Source organism: Paramisgurnus dabryanus, chromosome 18 (genome assembly GCF_030506205.2).
Source record: "Paramisgurnus dabryanus chromosome 18, PD_genome_1.1, whole genome shotgun sequence".
NCBI classification, from domain to species: domain Eukaryota; kingdom Metazoa; phylum Chordata; class Actinopteri; order Cypriniformes; family Cobitidae; genus Paramisgurnus; species Paramisgurnus dabryanus.
Window position 1 is genome coordinate 29,586,549 of NC_133354.1, and position 18,548 is coordinate 29,605,096.

At 38.0% G+C, this 18,548-nt stretch overlaps 1 protein-coding gene across 4 annotated transcripts in view; it reads right to left on the bottom strand.

Moving 5' to 3' along the window:
- The window catches only part of gabra1 (gamma-aminobutyric acid type A receptor subunit alpha1), a 33,695-nt gene extending 17,407 nt beyond the window's left edge, over nucleotides 1-16,288 (bottom strand). Inside the window, exons 1-5 of one of the 4 annotated variants that reach the window (XM_065287572.2) lie at nucleotides 15,663-16,288; nucleotides 13,558-13,657; nucleotides 11,229-11,335; nucleotides 7,894-7,961; nucleotides 6,004-6,224 (exon numbers count right to left, since the gene is read on the bottom strand). In XM_065287572.2, coding sequence (XP_065143644.1) covers nucleotides 6,004-6,224; nucleotides 7,894-7,961; nucleotides 11,229-11,335; nucleotides 13,558-13,637 — 476 coding nt within the window. In that variant the 5' untranslated portion in view covers nucleotides 13,638-13,657; nucleotides 15,663-16,288. Of the gene's footprint in view, nucleotides 1-6,003; nucleotides 6,225-7,893; nucleotides 7,962-11,228; nucleotides 11,336-13,557; nucleotides 13,658-14,362; nucleotides 14,698-14,980; nucleotides 15,561-15,662 lie in introns of those variants that run through there. The other 3 variants (XM_065287574.2, XM_065287573.1, XM_065287576.1) reach the window with 3 other exon arrangements.
- Between the last annotated feature and the right edge of the window lie 2,260 nt (nucleotides 16,289-18,548).

Consider the following 18,548-nt stretch of genomic DNA (forward strand, 5'->3'; position numbering starts at 1 on the left):
TTAAGTGCTACTATACATTTAACCCTGCGTGGTTTAAATGATTTAAAATTAAAAACATTTGTTAGACATTTAAATTGAAAAGTAATCAAACGTAATCAGTTACAGGTATAAAATAATTGAAAGGGTTACATTACTTATTACATTTTAAATAGAGTTACTTGGAATCTGTAACTTTTACAAATTTCCTAAGTAACCTTCCCAACACTGTTGCTCCCCACACAACTTGACACAATAGAAGAGGATATGCTGTTTCAGGTGTGTGTACAAACTTTTACCCTGGTCAGTAAGTATCCAAATATCAAAATGCTGTGTTATAGGGGTTTAATATATTAGTTGTCCAGTTTGGAGTCATAATGTGAAACAGATTTTGTAGGGATGCTAAAGTTTTATTTTTGGTTTTAAATAATTTTGGTTTGCATACACAAGTTCCAAAAAAACCTTCACCTCTCTACAGGGTGGTTTCCCGGACAGGGCTTTTTCTAGCCTGGGTGCCAGCCGATCTTAGCCCCGCCCACAACATTTTGAGGATGGGAAGATCGGTCCGGGGTTCTCCGTTGAGGAGCTACTATGCGAGACCCACAGCTGGTCGACCAATCAAATTGTCAGGGTGGGCTTTATACGATGATGGACAGATGATCAACAGTAACATAATCTACCACGTCACCAAAGAGCGCGTGTGTTGAATCTATTTACAACAAAATGGCTGCCGCTGTAGAATTCAGATGTGTGGGTTCTGACATTGAGTCTGTTCTAAAAGATATCGACAGAGCATTGATTTTAAAAGAGGAACAGAGAAACGCGATCAAGGCATTTGTTGATCTGAAAGATGTTTTTGCCGTCCGTCCTACGAGATTCGGCAAAAGTTGGTTGCACTTATGGAGGACCAAGTTAAAGAAGCAACTGAAATGGGCATCACAGCAATGCAACTCGGCGTGCACAACGAGATGGATATAATTAGCGGTCGTTGCCAGCTTCTTTTCGGAAGCCCGGAATCGTGGCTGCTGAATAAGTGGAGGGACATGCTAGGCTCCGATATTTTTCAAGCAAACGTAATGGGTATCGTCGTGAATGAAGTTCACCTAACGTACAAATAGTAAGATATAGTCTTACTGTATGACTTAGTAAATACTTAATGTTGTGATATAAATGAAATGTTGTAAACATAGTAGGTGTTGATGTACGTTCGCTAGTATAATCACAATGTTAGTGTCATTGTAGCGAAATAACTAGCAGTTCGGTCAGGCTGCAAAATACGTGATTTCAACATACGTCACACACTCCGGTGCTCTGATTGGTCGTAGGTCTATAGAATTGAGTGCAGGAGCATTTTCCGGTTGAGACACGCCTCATAATCATAGCCCAATGGAGCGGTATCAGACTCAAATTCTGACTAGAATTGAGTATGACAACGTCAGGCTAGGCTTTTTCTAGTCCAAGACTAAAATGCATATTTGAGCTGCCTTAACTCTTTCCCCACCTGTGTTTTTAAAAAAAGTTGGCAGCCAGTGCCAACATTTTTCATGATTTTCACAAAAGTTTAATGCCTCCCAGAAAATTTTCTTCTTTAAATATACATGCAATATATCAAATGAAAGAACAGACCCTCTGCTTAAAAAAAAGGTTTCATCTTACCTTCATTTGTTTTCTTTTTATCACCTCTCAAATTAGGTAGGTTTCTTCAAAAACGCCAAATTTTGAGCAAGAAGTTGAGACAACTGCATTTTTGTGAAGGAATTTTGATAGAGATCAGATTAAGAGTGATCCACAAAACTTACATGGAGATACAGCTGTTTGCCCTAGGGCGATACTTTGGGGTTTTATTATTATTATTTTTTTGCAGGGTGGATAAAAGTGGTATTGCGGAAAGCCGAAAATACTCGCCATTGGCAGGGAACCGTTTTTCTCTAAATTGAAGAGCTAACTTGTAAATGGCGGGGAAAGAGTTAATTCAAAAACACCTTTTACTTAACATATAATAGTGCCATTGTTTTGTCTCAAGATAAACACCAGTATTGTTTTTTGTAAGGTATGTCTGTGAAAAACGACTTAAATGTTCTAATAATAATAATAATAATTCCTTACATTTTATATAGCGCTTTTCTCAGTACTCAAAGCGCTTTACATATGAACGGGGAATCTCCTCAACCACCACCAATGTGCAGCATCCACCTGGATGATGCGACGGCAGCCATATTGCGCCAAAACGCCCAACACACACCAGCTTATTAGTGGAGATGAGACCAAGTGATATAGCCAATTAGTAGATATGGGGATGATTAGTAGGCCAATGGGCAAATTTGGCCAGGAAACCCGGGCACACCCATACTCTTTTTCGAAGGACATCCTGGGATTTTTAATGACCACAGAGAGTCAGGACCTCGGTTTAACGTCTCATCCGGAGGACCGTACTTTTTTGACAGTATAGTGTCCCCATCACTATACTGGGGTGTTAGGTCCCACACAGACCACAGGGTGACAACCCCCTGTTCTAATATAACCAAGGCCTAGTCCTGGATTACCGCTTCCTAAATGTTTAATTTATTGGATTATCCAAAACAGCATTATCGCATACTGTGGTTATATCAAAATGATTTTTGTTTTATTCTCTGCAAAACCAACCCTACTTTAAACGACTCCAGTCTCTCCACAGATACATATGCAAAGTCATACACAAACTCTCTACAGTAAATGTCATCCGCTACAGGACCTTATACCATTTTTCATTCGGTTGACACAATATGAACTTCTATCTTCTATCCTAATCTTCTAATAAGCTCACTAAAGTAATGCTTTATAGCTTTCCTGACCTGTATGTTAGACGCCATAGAGGTTTGTAATTTATGGCACAGCTGTTCAAATACAAACTTACACTAGAAGTGTTCATCTGCTCTTCTCTCTGCACTCAATCATCCACTGAGTGCCAATAAGCAAAGAGGACAAAATTTTAAATTGGAAACTCATTTACTGTATGCATTTGGCAGAAGTTTCCTCTAAAAGCAACTTAAAGTGCCCATATTATGGCTGCTTTTCCACACGTTAAATATGTGTATGAATTCCATAAAACATGTTTCAAAAGTTGTTTCCTCGAAATAGCTTGTAGGGAAAGATTCTTTTTCAGATTGTGCCGTTTTGAGGTGGTCATTACATATATATTGGGCACACCCCACTACTAACGTCATGTGCGATGGTATTGCACAAGCAGTACAGACCATATACTGTATATTATTATTAACGGTTTATGTATTGCCAACAGACAAATCAAGCAAAAAAGTATCACTAATAAGTACATTCCAGGAGAAGAAACTCATGGCACATAATGTTTGGCTTTGAGTGAAAATTGTGATGAAGCAGTCTCAACAATACACTAGTTTTTCACTGGACAACGCTAACATTAATTTTTACAAACGCATTATTTTCGCAAATTACAGAAATTTAGACCTGGCGGGGGATGTATCATGCTTGTGGATACCATGCTAAATGCTAAAAAGATAGTGGGAGGTCCGGATAGTATCTTTAGAAAGTGATAGAGACGCGGGGGTAGGCTCGTCGGAAAGGCCCGGTTGGTAAGGCGCGATCTTGGTTAGTTTGACAAAACACTTTTAGTTTGGCAAAACACTATTACTTAGGTTGTTTTCACATATGTTGGTGCGCACCGTGGTGCGGCCTCGGAGCGCACCAAAATACATTGTATCATTTTTCAGTTAGTGCGGTCCGTGTTCACATATATATATTTTTTACTTTATTCGAAATGCCGCACCGTACACCATGTGACAACGGTCAGCGCTGTCATTGGTCTCTGACAGCTCTTACCGTCTCATGACCACCCCCACGTTTCCACGACAACCAGCTTGACAGGGAGAGCGCAGCTATCAAGATGTGGAGATAAACGATGCACGTCTTTGTGAAGTTTCTTTGCTTTAACGCGAAATTGCGTAGCTGTTCTATTAAAGCCTTTCTCACGGAGCCGTTTGCTAAAAGCCCGTAATGTCACTATTTGTGTGTGGAGGACAGCTATGCATTTATAAAATCATCAGCTCAAACGTAAAGGAGACAGCTAATCTCTATGCAACGGACCAGGATTGGCTTGTTTGTTGTTAACCCACAATATAACACCCGGCTCACGTCACAACGAAAGCCCAGTGGCTCAAACATGTGGAGAACTTCCTGTATTTGGTTCGGCCCGAGGTCCAGCAGTGTTCACACCACAGGTGGGGTCGCCCCAGAGTTCGGCAACAGCCGCTCCGAGACCACCTGTTTAGAGCGGTCTCGGAGCGGTCGTTTAGTGCGCACCCGAGTGCGGCTGTTGTGTTCACACTGACCCAAACGCACCGTACTCGGAGCGACACGTCATTTGGGTCGACCTAAACAGTGTATATGTGAAAACACCCTTAGTCAGTTAGTTTATGTAAAATTGTAAAATAAAGCAGTTAAATATTTCTTATAACTTTCGAAAAGCACGGTAGCTGGTCACTGGCATTGCAGGAGAAACCACGCTGCAAACTAAATAGCATAGCGGTTAGCCACCTCGTCGTTCTCAATGGCAAATAACTGCTAAAACACACACACAAGTTCACCCCCTCGACGCGCACCAATTTGTGGGCGAGATCACAGTTTTTTTAATGCTGCTAACAATATCTATGTATAGCCTACGGTCTACAAACATTAATAATATTAACATTACTATATATCGTTTTAAAGGTCTACGGGTTTAGCATCAGTGTATGGTCTCTGTTTTGAGATACAGATGCTCTAGCATCATAAATGAACTATTTTGTGACAGAAGTCCGGATGACAACATGCAGAATATAAACGGGACTTCTTACCTTTGTGTTGATATAACGATCGCGATACGAACCCAGTCTGTTTCAGATGTGTGAATACCTCTTGAAAACCGTCTAATAGAATACATCCAATGACCATTTTTGTCCACAAATGCGTATAATCCGTGATATATAATATGTTTACATCAGATTTCGTCTTGTAATAGAATATAATATACAATTTGAGGACAATTTACATCGTAACACTGTATGAGATTACACTTTAGGTTCCGGTAAACATAACCCGCATTAAAACTTTGTTTTTAAAACTAGTCTGGAGTATAATACATAATATCCAAACAGTGCTGTCAGAAATCGTGACGTCATTTGACTTGCTCGTTTCTCCAATTACTTAATGCAAAATATTGATAGACAGAACGTATAGCCAATTAAATAATGAATCCAACAATCTTTGTGTGACTTTTTATTTCCTGGTGTGGAAACGATAACAATATGTAGGATATCAACGATGACAACAGTATAGACGATATCAGCGAAGTGACTGCTCTACCTGGGTAGTGGGCATCAATATTCAAACGAAATGTGACGACACGGCTTGTGACGTCACAACAGGGCTGATTTTGAAACCAAGAAATTTGAGACTCAAGGCAGAGTACATTCAGAAACCTGTATCTCACTCAAAACAGCATGGATAGATTTTGCATTTGTATGCGTGTGAAATCACCAGAGACACAAAAGAACTCCAGAAAACCCAGAAAAAAGTGCGTTTTTCATAATATGGGCACTTTAAGAAATGCTATCTTCACTTTACTCCAGTATGTGTGTTCCCTGGGATCAAACCCATGATCAAACCCAACTCAATGCTTTACCAGTTTATCTACAGGAACAACACACACATTTAAGATGAATCATACAATTGAAAACTTACATAACACATCTTGTGGAAATGATTCAAACACACATTCTCAGACCCACACCTCACCAATACAAGATTACAAGGAAAGGAAATAAGGTCTACTTATAGACCTCAGCTAAGGGACTATGGGTAATGAAGTGCACTAAAATATGGTGATGCAGTTGGGATAGGATTGTGGCTAATGTAGTATAAATGAATAAGGAAAAAAACTAATCTAATTGACACCAGTACTATAACATAAAATATATATATATATATATATATATATATATATATATATTAGAAATAGTATAGAAATGTCTTTACCTCATGGTGTAGAGCAGAGTGCCCTCTTCTGTGATCCGCAGGAGTTTGTTGGGCATAGTCATATTATGGGCCACTGACTTCTTGCCGTTGTGAAAAAATGTGTCGGGGGTCCATATTTTGCTGGCCATCAGGTTGTTAAGACGAAGCACAGCCATGGGACCTTTGAACTTTAACCTCTCATCCTTCCAGCTCTGTCTGAAGAACACATCTATGGTGTACTCCTGCATAACCAACAACACTATTGTCAACCTTCTGCTTTCGAGTGTGAGTTAATGTAGTAAAAATCACATTTCACATTACAGTACGTTCACACCACCGCTGGCAAGATTGTCAAAATGCGGCATGCTGGGATTACCAGCTGCACGTCTTGGATAGGGTGAGCATCAAGGAGAATTGAAGTGAGGCTAACTTTATGGTAATGAGCTATGACACAGTTTGGCGGCAACCACTGGGAAACCTAAGAACGTGGCCGGTAAACTTGGTTTGGGCCACATTAGTTTCCAAGCAAAGTGGAGGAGAAACGTCTCCACACACCACACAATTGGCTTTTAATTGGTTTATTTCATTAGCAAACGTAACTAAAATTGTTAAGTTCTTTACGTAGATCATTTTCTTACTTGCACATTAAAATATCCATAAGCTTAACTTATACCATATTTATGGTCAGTCTGCACAAGGTCAACATGATTGTTTCCTTTGTGGCCCCTTTAAATAAAATGTTATTAAAAAGACCAAGCATTAGATCGTCAGAGCATCCACAAATCTTGAGGACAGCGTTGTTAGCAGGGCAGTCAGAGAGTTTTTTGACGCTCTTGTCAGCGGCGATGTGAACTATACCTGTCTATCTGTATATCTACAGTAATAACTTCCCATTGTAATGAAATGCCAAATGTTTTAAATGAGCTACTTGCTATTTTTTATTTGTGTATTCCAATAGTTAAAGTAGCTCTTGCTGTTATTTAAGTTCAGCTGAAGTCGTGAAGAATAGCTGAGAGCTTGTTGAAGCAACAGTGGCCATAATAAGCAGCATGAATCATTCTAACAACTACTGATTTTCAAAGCTGTGAGCATTTGTTCATGTTCACATGATCTTTTATCATGACACAGTGGGGAAAGATGCGACACCATGTTTTAAGTGGGACACGCTATGTGAATGTAAGGTTCAGCAGGGCCAAACAACAGCTTTTTATTGGCAACTACTGTAGAGTTGTTTTTTGGGTGCAGAATTCAATCTATTCTAAGTAAAACTAATGATCATATATAGAAGAAATCTACTTATGCATTATACTCGGTCAGTGTGTAATTTATGTGCTGATATGGTTAGAAAATGGAATAAAAAAGAGAAATTTAAAACAGCTCTCTCCACACCGTGCAATGATTGGAAAACTGATGCAAATTCACACCATTGGCTAAGCCGTTGCTGATATATCAAGCTGTTGGGGATGCTCAGACAAACAGAATATTGGTTTGCTGGCAGCCCAGCTTTTACATTGTTTTAGAGTAATTAGTCTCTGAATGACATACGCTGCTTCTGAAATCATGTACTGTGACAGTATGTACTGAATTAGATGAAGTACCTACTGCTTAATTGTTAAAACAGCTCTATATACCGTAGTATACGTGGATGCAGTATTAATACACTGACATAGACATACTGCCCATGCCAGTTTTCATTGTCATGTGATGTTCTTTGACCTATATTCAGATAATTATTATGCAGCAAATTACGTATGCATTGTAACAAGTACAATTAAATCACGATGAATGCTTCTTCACATTTAAATAATTGTCAATTTTAAGCTTGTTAAACATTGAAATTACTTTATGTATTACTGTCACATAAAACAGAGAAAACAAGTGACATTTACAGAAGTTAAAAAATATTTTTACCATGTCATGGTCCGACACCGGCCCAATGCTCGTCACAAAAATATCAGTCTTGACTTCTGTTACGCGCTCTGTCGAAGCAAGAAATGAATACTTTGAGTGTCAATCAGTGCTTGTCATTGGCATTAACAAGCCTTTGATCCAAGAACTTTAATCAAGGTTCACTTGTACAAAAACACATTTCATCACAGACTCTACATACTTCTGTCATCATAAAATCCAAGAATACTATTTAATAGAATACTATTAAAGGGGACATATCATGAATATCTGACTTTTTCATGTTTAAGTGCTAAAATTGGCTCCCCACAGTGTTTCTATCAACCTAGAAAATGTTTTGGTAAACCATTCTCTGCAAGCATGTAAAAAAGGGTCACTAAAATTTGGCTCCCCTTGTGATGTCAGAAGGGGATCTTATTGTAATAATACCGCCCCTTAATGTGCACTATCTAATTTAGTACAGAGAAAAAAAATTATTGTCCGCACAATTGAGTTTCAATTTCAACAAACCACCATTATGGTGATCAGTGTTTGCGTGTCATCAGCTCATTTGCATTTAAAGGGACACACCCAAAAACGACACATTTTTGCTCACATCTATAAAGTGGCATTTTTATCATCCTGTAATAATTTATATATGGTGTATTTTGAGCTTAAACTTCACATAAACATTCTGTGAACACTGAAGACTTATAGGATAAACTCCTTTGCTTTATTACAAATTTCTGTGACAACATTCCTATATTTTTCTGTTTAATAGCTTGTGTGGTATGTTAATACATTGGGTTAATTCCTTTGACATTCTGTAAAATAGCATGGAAGGTTTGTTGTCTCTAAACATTTAATTCCTTTCCCTGCACCTCACATATGGCATGAGATCCTCCTAAAAACTGATCGAAATCCTGGTATAGCTCAAGTTTTATAACATCACTATAGTGCTTTTACTGTAAGTGTTTTCTTTACTCATGCAGAAACTGTCTCTGTGCAGAACAGAATGCTGATTGACGTTGAAATTGTTAGTCAACATCGCATGCTGTTTTAGACGTGATGTCATTTTGTAAGCACTAATGTAATGTGTGTAAAAGACACAACAAAAATTACAAATTACACACCGTAGCAGTATGCAAAGAGTTTTTGCCCACTCGAAGAATCATGCAGTTCTGTTCAAAACCAATTTAGGTCATATGTTGAATGATCTGCATTTATGTGGAAAACAATGTTCACATGATGTTCTTTGCCCGGCGGGCCTTGTTCATAACAAACCTGCTCCCTACATCAGCCCTACATCATGATATTGTACGCATTGCCTTGATTTTTAACCGACAGTACGGAAATGAAAATAAATAAATAAATGTAATGGAGAAACTAGCAGATTTGTTGGTGACATTTGAATGAATTGCAACATACAACAGCAATACATAGTTTAATTCCTAGTTGAATAGTAAGAATCTGCAACTCTGTATCACAAAATTATGTACCTTTAGTTATGTAATTTTGTGTCGGTGTTTTCCGTGACACTGACACGTATTTCTGCCTTATTGCGATAACATGTCACGTATTTCTGTTTATGTGTCACTGTCATGTATTTGTTACACAACTGTTTTGTCCTTTTTCAAACCATTGATGCTGTTAGGATGTCACTTTAAGTATTTGTTTATACATTTTTCATGAATTCGTTTGTATATTTTATGATTTTTAAACCATTGGGTTAGAGTTGGGTTTGGGTAAGAATGTCATTTTATGTCAATCTAACCCTAAACCGAAGCGACAATGGTAAGAAAATAGGACAAAACAGTTGAGTAACAAATATGTGACTGTGACACGTAAACACAAATACGTGACATGTTCATGCAAAAAGGCAGGAAAAACGTGTCAGTGTCACAGAAAACACTCACAAAATTACGTGACTATAGGTACGTAATTTCGTGATAATGGATTGTAATATGACCTTTAGTAACTATATGTAAAAAATATGAATGAATTGAATCATAGATATACGAACAGTTAAGGGGTTGTGTACACCAAAACTTTTAAACGCGGCTGAAAACGCCTGTACAACGCCCAATGCCAGATGTTTTTCAGCTGAGTGCCAGCTTTTTTCTGCTAAGCGCTTTGGTAGCTGTGAGACTTTAGCTGTGAGCCGGTTGGTTGCTGTGATAAGTGTCCCGCCCCACCTCCACTGTGATTGGAAGGCCGCGTGAGAACTGACATTGACGAGCTGAGCTTTTCATCCAAAGTTGAGCGCGACAAAACCGCTGGGCACCGGTTTTCAGCACGGAAGAAAACCGCTAGCTGCTGGCTTATTTGAAAAATGCAGAGCTTCCATTGTAAACAATTGAAAACATGCGCCAGCCGCAGGCGTAAAAGTTTTGGTGTACACAACCCCTAACTTAAGAAAAGTTGAGTGACGGCTGTTTCTCTTATTTACTAAAGCCGAAGGAGGACATGTACTATTCTCATTTTTGTGTACTTGTTTTTGGACGGTTGATGTTTGTGGATTTAGGGACCAGCTCTTAAGTTACAATTTACACTTTTCTTTAATAGCATTAACAGTTTATTTTAATAAATATAAAAAATATAAAAAGTGTGCATTATAGCTGACAACCACATGAACATGGTACAGATGGTTTTGTGTCTGTTTGTTGACTATAAGTCATCTATTTAAATGCTGTTAAAAGTAGAAATGTGAATATTAAGATATAACTTTAGAGATGGTCCCTAAATTCACAACTATTAAATTGTCAAATACTGACACATCTATTTCAGCGTGAGCGAATCCCTGATCCAAGTTTTGTTCATCCATGTTAGTTTTGTAAAATATGCTTTTGCTGTCTACAAATAAAACGTCACGTTCTATCAAGTACACATAAGCTTCGAATACATCACAAAAATACAACTTTTGTAATGTCGAGATCACTGAAAAAAACCTTTTGATCACGAGATGATGAGAAAATTAAGTCGAGATCACAAGAAAACAACTTTTGTTATCTCAAGATCCCGAGAAATTGTTATCACCAGAAAATAAGCATGCAAAAATAATAATAGTACACAACCTATATTGTCTTCCATACTTATTCAAAAGTTAATCTGAAAGGCCAAAATTTGTCATATTGCCGTAACCCAAGACAACCTGGGGCTGAGTCTCCAATCAGCACACCTGCATAACAACTAACATTATAATGGATTTTAAGAGATATATAAGAGAGATTTATTTTCCTAATGTGAGGAAACTGAAAGAGGGTGCACAACATTTATTTGAAGATGTAAGCTCAATGCAAATCTTTCACACGGCTGAAAACTAGGACACAGCAAATCCTTAGAGAAACTTCTGTTCCTACCTCCAAGACCGGGCCTTAGACGGTTGTCATAGCCATCGAGGAGGCTGTCCAGAATCCTGGTGAAAACGGTGGTGTTGTCTTTCTGCTCATCTGCATTCTGATTAGAGCTGACGATTCAAAACATCAGAGGCTTTAATCACAACCTGACAAAAGCAACAGCGAAGTGTGGCAAGAACAACAAGTAAAATCAATGCAACGCATTGCATGTTTAAAGAGACTATGCAATATAATGACCCATAAAAGGAGGATATACACAAAAACGATGCATTATTAATTAGTTAAAACACTCCTTTAGATGCAAATAACCATGTGAATATTCAAACTTTGGCAACATGAAACCAAATAAAAAAGAACATCTCAGCTCAGAAATACTTTACCCGAAAGATTACAAACAAAACAAGGATTAGTAATGTAGTATAAAATGCTATTCATAAACAAAAGCTTGGAAAGATGGACGCCACTTTCTTTTACAAAAACAATAAGCACCATTCATGCATAAATGTTTCCTTTTGTGGTAATCATTGGCATTCTTCTCCCCCCAGCAGGTACTGAACCAAAAGTGTGATTGTGGACAGAATAAACACTTGGTGCTTGGCATGAAAACAGATTTCAAGGAGAGGATGAGGTCATCGTGATTAGTTAGCGGATGGGGGTGTTTTCAAATAACCAAAGATGGAGAACGTGCGAAAAACCACAAATGAGAGAGACATCACATGGCACAAAATCTGAGTTATTCTTGCTTTCGGGTATCTCATATCTAGCCTGTTATTACATTCAACTTCACAATCTATGAATCTCGCTCTAAACCAACATGGGCAGATGAAAACTATTGATTGAAAGCAGCTGAATAGACGCCACAATTGTCAGAAGATATATGTCTTCAGCACCATGAACATAAATGTACTAATTTCAGTCTGTCTTTATGATTGCAGGCAATCGTTTTATTGTTTGCTTGTTTGTCTTTATCCACAAAACACGCAGTTCTTATCTCAAACTCTAAATTATTATTATCTTCAAATCAATTTAATTGCTCAGATAAAATTAAATTTGTAAGAAAGAATTCTATTAGAAAAAAATAAAAATAAACAAATCAAAGCATTTTGATACGTCTGTTGAATTTCAATATTTAACAACAAACTGACACAAATACCACCAGAAGAAAAATAAAATGAGAATACTTCCACCCTTCCCCCATCTGCACCAAGAGACATACGCGCACATGCACATACACCCCACAAGCGACACAGAAAAGGGGTCATGAGAGGAAAATCTAGTCTCATATATTACGCATGCATGCCAGTGCAACACTCACAGCACGCCGGAAATGTCAGCCTGACCCAAAATTACATCTCCACCAATAAAGAACAGGAGAATGCTAACACATGCCGCCCATACTCAGAGACATTTCATTAAAGAATTTAAATCTCGGCAGTCACACATTATATGCACATTGAAAGATGCATAACATACTGCAAAATGCATGCTCTATAAACAGCACGCAGATCCCCATTAAACATTGTACACCAACCCCATCTACAGGTCATCTGAACAATGCTGTCCAGCATCATGGTACCATAGGGGTTGTTGCTGTCACGAAGCACATCATACAAACCAGACCAGACCTAATATGCTTATGACGTTGTCTAGTCTGGTTATTAAACATCCATGAGAACGTGTTCCTGGGTTTTTTTTTGCGCTATGACTCTCAGTAGTCTAAACTCATAGAATAGGTTTAACGCAGGCAACACATGCATGTTTGTAATTATTTCACAAACCAAAATATTGGTCAAATTATAGTAGTACAAAATCAAAATATATATCTTTCTGAACAGCTCTATATCATTACACGTAGTTCCTGAAATAATAATGCAGATATTGCATTATATGCAAATCTATGGCTCGATAATGATCAAACTCAACAGTGCATATTATTACAACTCAAACAATTAATTTAAATGAAACAGAATCAGATTAAGAAACTAACTATTGTATGTTCTTGGACAAATACAAAATGCCTTGAAAAATCCTTGTAATTGCAATTGCAAACCCCCTTTTAATCCACAGTATTAAAAGCACAATATTCATTAGCAGGATTGTGTGTATGTGCGTGCGTGTGTGTGTAAAGTTTACAACAACTCAAAAAATCTAATAAAGTTTCATTTGCTTCTGATGTTAGTTATAACATGTTATTTTTTGATTAAAGACCTCCCTACATATTAAAATGTATATTATCTAGATCATACAGATAATGTTTATAAAGAGCATATGTCAAACATATCATTTGACGGTCTGACTGAAATATTTAGCAATTTCAGATGCATAAACATACCTTTTTCCAGCTAGTACATTAGTCACCAGTAAACAGGCCCAAATCCAGAGCCAAGCTGGTTCTCTTCCACCCCACATCATTCGCAAATGATGAATCCTCACTAAAGAGAAAAAAAACAGTGGTTAAGGCAAAACAAACGGATTTTATCAATGTACAGGTGCGTGTGTGGTTATTTAGTCAAGTAATATATCAGACAAATCTGAACGAACAGATAGGTTTGCTTCACATTTGAGACTTCAGAGATAAAAGTTTTTCCCCTAGAAAGAACTATTAAGAATAATGGTGAGAAAGTCTGGGTGAAAAGATGCAGGAAGATACTGGATATTAATAAACTAATACGGTCGTAAACATACGCCACTAACTGACATAGCAACATATTGTCTTTGTATTATTACATTCGTTTGTATTAATTCAACCATTTTAATTCTGTTCTGTATTAATTGTACTCTTAAACACACAAGGTGAGCAGTTTGTCATTAGAGTTCAATCACAATTAAGGACAATTAACAGTCAATGTCTGTCTATGTCATATGCGTAACTTTAAATGCATTAGCATGACATTGATATTGTTAGCTGATCTGTTGATTCACAAACAGTGTAATCAGATAACTACTACACATGTTAACACCTACAGTATATATAAACATAAAAGCAGAACCCTGGAACAATTTAACAAGTATGGACTACATTTAACATCTATTGCTCTAAGACATTACCTATTCAACGAGCATATAGCAACACAAGTATACGCATTTTCATCCTCCGCTAAATTAATATGAAAATTCCTGGCATACCCAATACCCACCTCCTTTATGATACTATTTTGCGCCAATATAACGCTGTGCAACAGAGTGTTTAGACAAGCAACAACAATATACGCGAATCTTGCTTTGGCTCCGTCGTGTAGTTGGCGTTAACGCATTAACGCAAATCATTACGCACGCAATCTGCGATATAATCCTTTATGAAACATCGTCCAAATGATTCTAATCTCGGTGCAAAAACGCGTTCACTCGCCGGTAAACTCTCGATGATGTCCAGCTTCAGAATTGCCGAGGTATAGGCAACTGTATGGGCAAAATTCCCTTACTTCACAAGGACTATTTGTTGAGTTACGTTAACGAATTAAGCAAATGCTTTGTCTTACGGTATATGAATCCCGCACGCCTCGGGTTTGTTCCTAAACATGTGCAGTAATTCAGTTGGAGTAATTACGCAAACAGTGCACTGTCATCTCCAAGTTTAGCCTCCGGCAAAACATCACAGCAGCAATCATGTATGCCACAGTCATCATGCATTACGCGCACCTTCATCGTCAGTCTAAGCTATACAATCATACAAAGTTATTCATAATACATTACAAATCCCAAGCCCGCTTTAGATGTTTAAAATATCTAAAACACAAATCTATCTATGCACTTACAGCGTCCATCCTTACCGTCAAACTTTTGCAAATGTCTTCAATGCTCGGTTGCGAGAAAAATATGCTCTGTGCTGAATTTGAGCTCGAGGCTGCCGTTGATGATGATGCTGAGCGCGCGCAACTCTCGCGCACTCTTCATCGAAACTCTTCCCAGTTTACAGCAAATTGGTCACCCACCGACCACAAATCCTTTAAAAAAACAAAACGCCGATACTGCGTCGGAATCAAGCGTTATTCTTGGCGAAGAATCGTGCTGTGCCACTGGATAAACCGGATGGAAATAAGATCACTTCAGTGTATGGCGATTGTATTATGGAATTGAAGGTGGTTCCAATCTCTCATCGCAAAACCAATCCGCCCCATTTTATATGCAGCATAATTTAACTTGCACTGCTGTCGACTTAATCTCTGTTTAGTGGCTGAAAATAAAATCCTCTTACATTTTTTACCCGGATCTCGTTTCTTTCGCGCTTTCCTTTATTGTGTCGGTCTGCATTTGATGATTTGCGATGCGAACCGCATCATAACCATCACAGTTAACATTCTATTAAATATGACAGCAACATTGTTGAGCGTTACCTCGCAAAAAGCATGTCATTGACGCATGCAACAATCTACATAACACATCGCAATGCATGCGCATGCATATATCCAAATAAAGTGACATGGATTCATCTCTCACCAAGAAATCCCGACGACTCGAGTCCTTTCCAAAATCACCTTGAAGCAGTCTTTACAAAGCCCTCTTCCCACTGAGTCACCGCCTGGAATATTGCACAGCTATTTTTTGCAATCAAAGGCTTAAGAAAGATCCGCAGTCCTTACAGCGCATCTGCAGAACAGCTTTAACGATTCCGTACGTTTTTCTGATCATTTACGCAGCGCGAGGACACAAACTAAATGCCGGAGGGTCTTTTAACGTGACATTAATGATGGAAACAGCGCAGCTCTGTGAAATCATTGCCGATATAAGAGGCCATGATCGTCGATTGCTGCGTGTCAGGAGTCAGCGAGCGTTGCTGGGACAGATCTGACACATTAGGATTGGTTTGATACAATCCGCTGAGTCTTCGCGTGCATGCACCCATGTGCGCTTTAATGCATGCGTGAGATTGAATAATAAATGACGGGAACAGCAATGAGTAGGCTACTGGCGCGTTCACGTCAGTAGAGTTTAACTTTAACCTGATGCAATGCGAGCAACAGCTGCAACACCAAGTTTCACTCCGCGCCTATGGATCTATATTGCCTCGTTTCTTATGTTAAATTCTGCAAGTGGATGCTTACAAATACCTGGTAAAAGAAGTCAGATCTCGCGCAACGCTGCACGTTTCGCACGTGACTGAGCAGACATGTGCATCACGAATGTTTTTATTTGCCTATTCTGATAGTCTGTCTCAGCATCTCTAGTACAGAACACTTTGTACCTTTCGTCTTATCAGTAACTCATAAAGGATTCATATAAATGGAGTGACATTCATTTAAATGCATTGTTTGTGTGACATTCCCTTTCGTTTCAGCACCACGGACTGCAGACATTTCTTCTAGAAAACACGTGCGCTCGCGAATTGTGAAAGTCACAAGCAAAATATTTTTCATTCATGCATGAGGACATTTTTCATATTCCTATAACCTAATTGCATGCATGTTTAGTTAACAATGCTGTACGAAAACTGTGCATGAGAGAAAATGCGTAATCGTGGTCATGATGTTACTACAAAACTAAACGTGTGGTGTGACAATGGTCATGTGCACTTTTCCTTGTTCTTCAAGCTTCTGGCTACACACCCCAATGACAGGGAATTCTGTCTTCCTATGGCACTTGCCATTTAATATGAATATCTGGCAAGCTTTTCAGCAAAGATATCGTATAAGAAAATACAAATCAGCTCATTAAACAGCAATAATGTTAAAAATAACCAAAATAAAATCGATATATTCATTGTTTTGAAAAAGAAATGTTAATTGGCTTCAAGGTCATCAAATAAAAATAAAGACCTGCATTGCAAAGCAAGGAAGCATTTATGTTAACCATTTAGTCATTTAGCAGATGCTTTTGTCCAGTGACAAACCCTACTGTAAACACAGATTATCAGCAGTCTATAGAAGCTCACATCAATGATCTGACACCAAACTGACAGCATGCTGCCTCAAAAGATAACAGAAAAACTCAATAGTGAAATATTAGATGAAGTATTAATAGGTTTTATGGGCTCACATTGGAAGCTTATGGTCTAAATTACTAATTGGTCTAATTGATGTCTAAAAGCAATGCATAAAAGCAGTGGGCATGCTAAATGCCATTTAACATTTCCCTTTATTCAAATAAACGCTTTGAAGGCTCACATTGTGGATGACATCATATTTCACACATCACAACTTGCAGCTACACATTTTAGAGACAGTTTCATCTTAAAATATATAACCATTGAAACATTTACAATTTCCCCTTTTGTCTGTTAAACAAAAAGTCTAGACAATTCTGCATGGAAAATACACAAAAATATATAAACCTACCAGCAGTCCTAAACAGGGTGAAGCTAACTGTCAGACTGTGCTTCTAGAAGCAGCATGCAGTTTGGGCAGTTTATATAATAGTGATTACACGCTTGGGATTTAGTGAACCTCTGCCTATATTAATACTTATCTGACCATCTGTTGCTTGCATTGCTTTTTTAGTATAGACTCGATTTTTTGTTTCCATTTCTGAAATACTTTACAGGACTATTCATTGTTTACTATTTAATCTTTGATAACTATCAAAAATAAGACAATTTATTCATTGCTATTCAAGTTTCAACGTGCTTATAAGGAAAAAAATAAAGAGTTGAGATTGTGTCACCGGCATTGGCCTTACCGGTTGACAGAAACTGTCAACCCACGCCTGAAATAGGCAAGAGGGATGGATTTCAGATTCTTCACACCTGTAAATGAAATGCTGGAAAAGGTGACATAATCAACGCCTGTGCGTTTCATGCTTTCGAGACTGCCAAACTTTTCACTATTCTTGGAGAAACCGACTACTGGGCTTCCTGGTTTCTGAAGTGTAGAGACATCACAGATAATCACATGGCTGATGCAAGCGTCAACAGGTACGATTCGCCTGCATGAACCTGTGAATGTCATCAGTCAAACGGCAACACAGAATTCATTTGGAGACGAGGCAGAGACAGGTGATAAAAACTGCATTACTTGAGATATTTTAAGCATTTTTAAGAACAGAATCATATATAGACATTGAAATAACAGGCTTACAGCCTCTTTGTGATATACATATACTCATCCTAACCTTCCCTTCCAACCAAGTAGCTATAAATAAATAGGGGTCACGAGACATAGGAGAGAACAATTAGGGTAGGGTAAATAGGACATAGGGAATGCAAAATACAAGCACATACAGCCAGACACAAGTTCAGAAGTTCATGACATTTATAATGTTCTTGTTTATTAATATGTTCCTTTGAAAGGTGTAAAAGTAAATGGCACATTAAGTTTTTGTATACCAAATTTAAAGGCAGGGTGTTGACATTTGAAATCACCTAAACAAACACGCCCCTACCCCAATAGT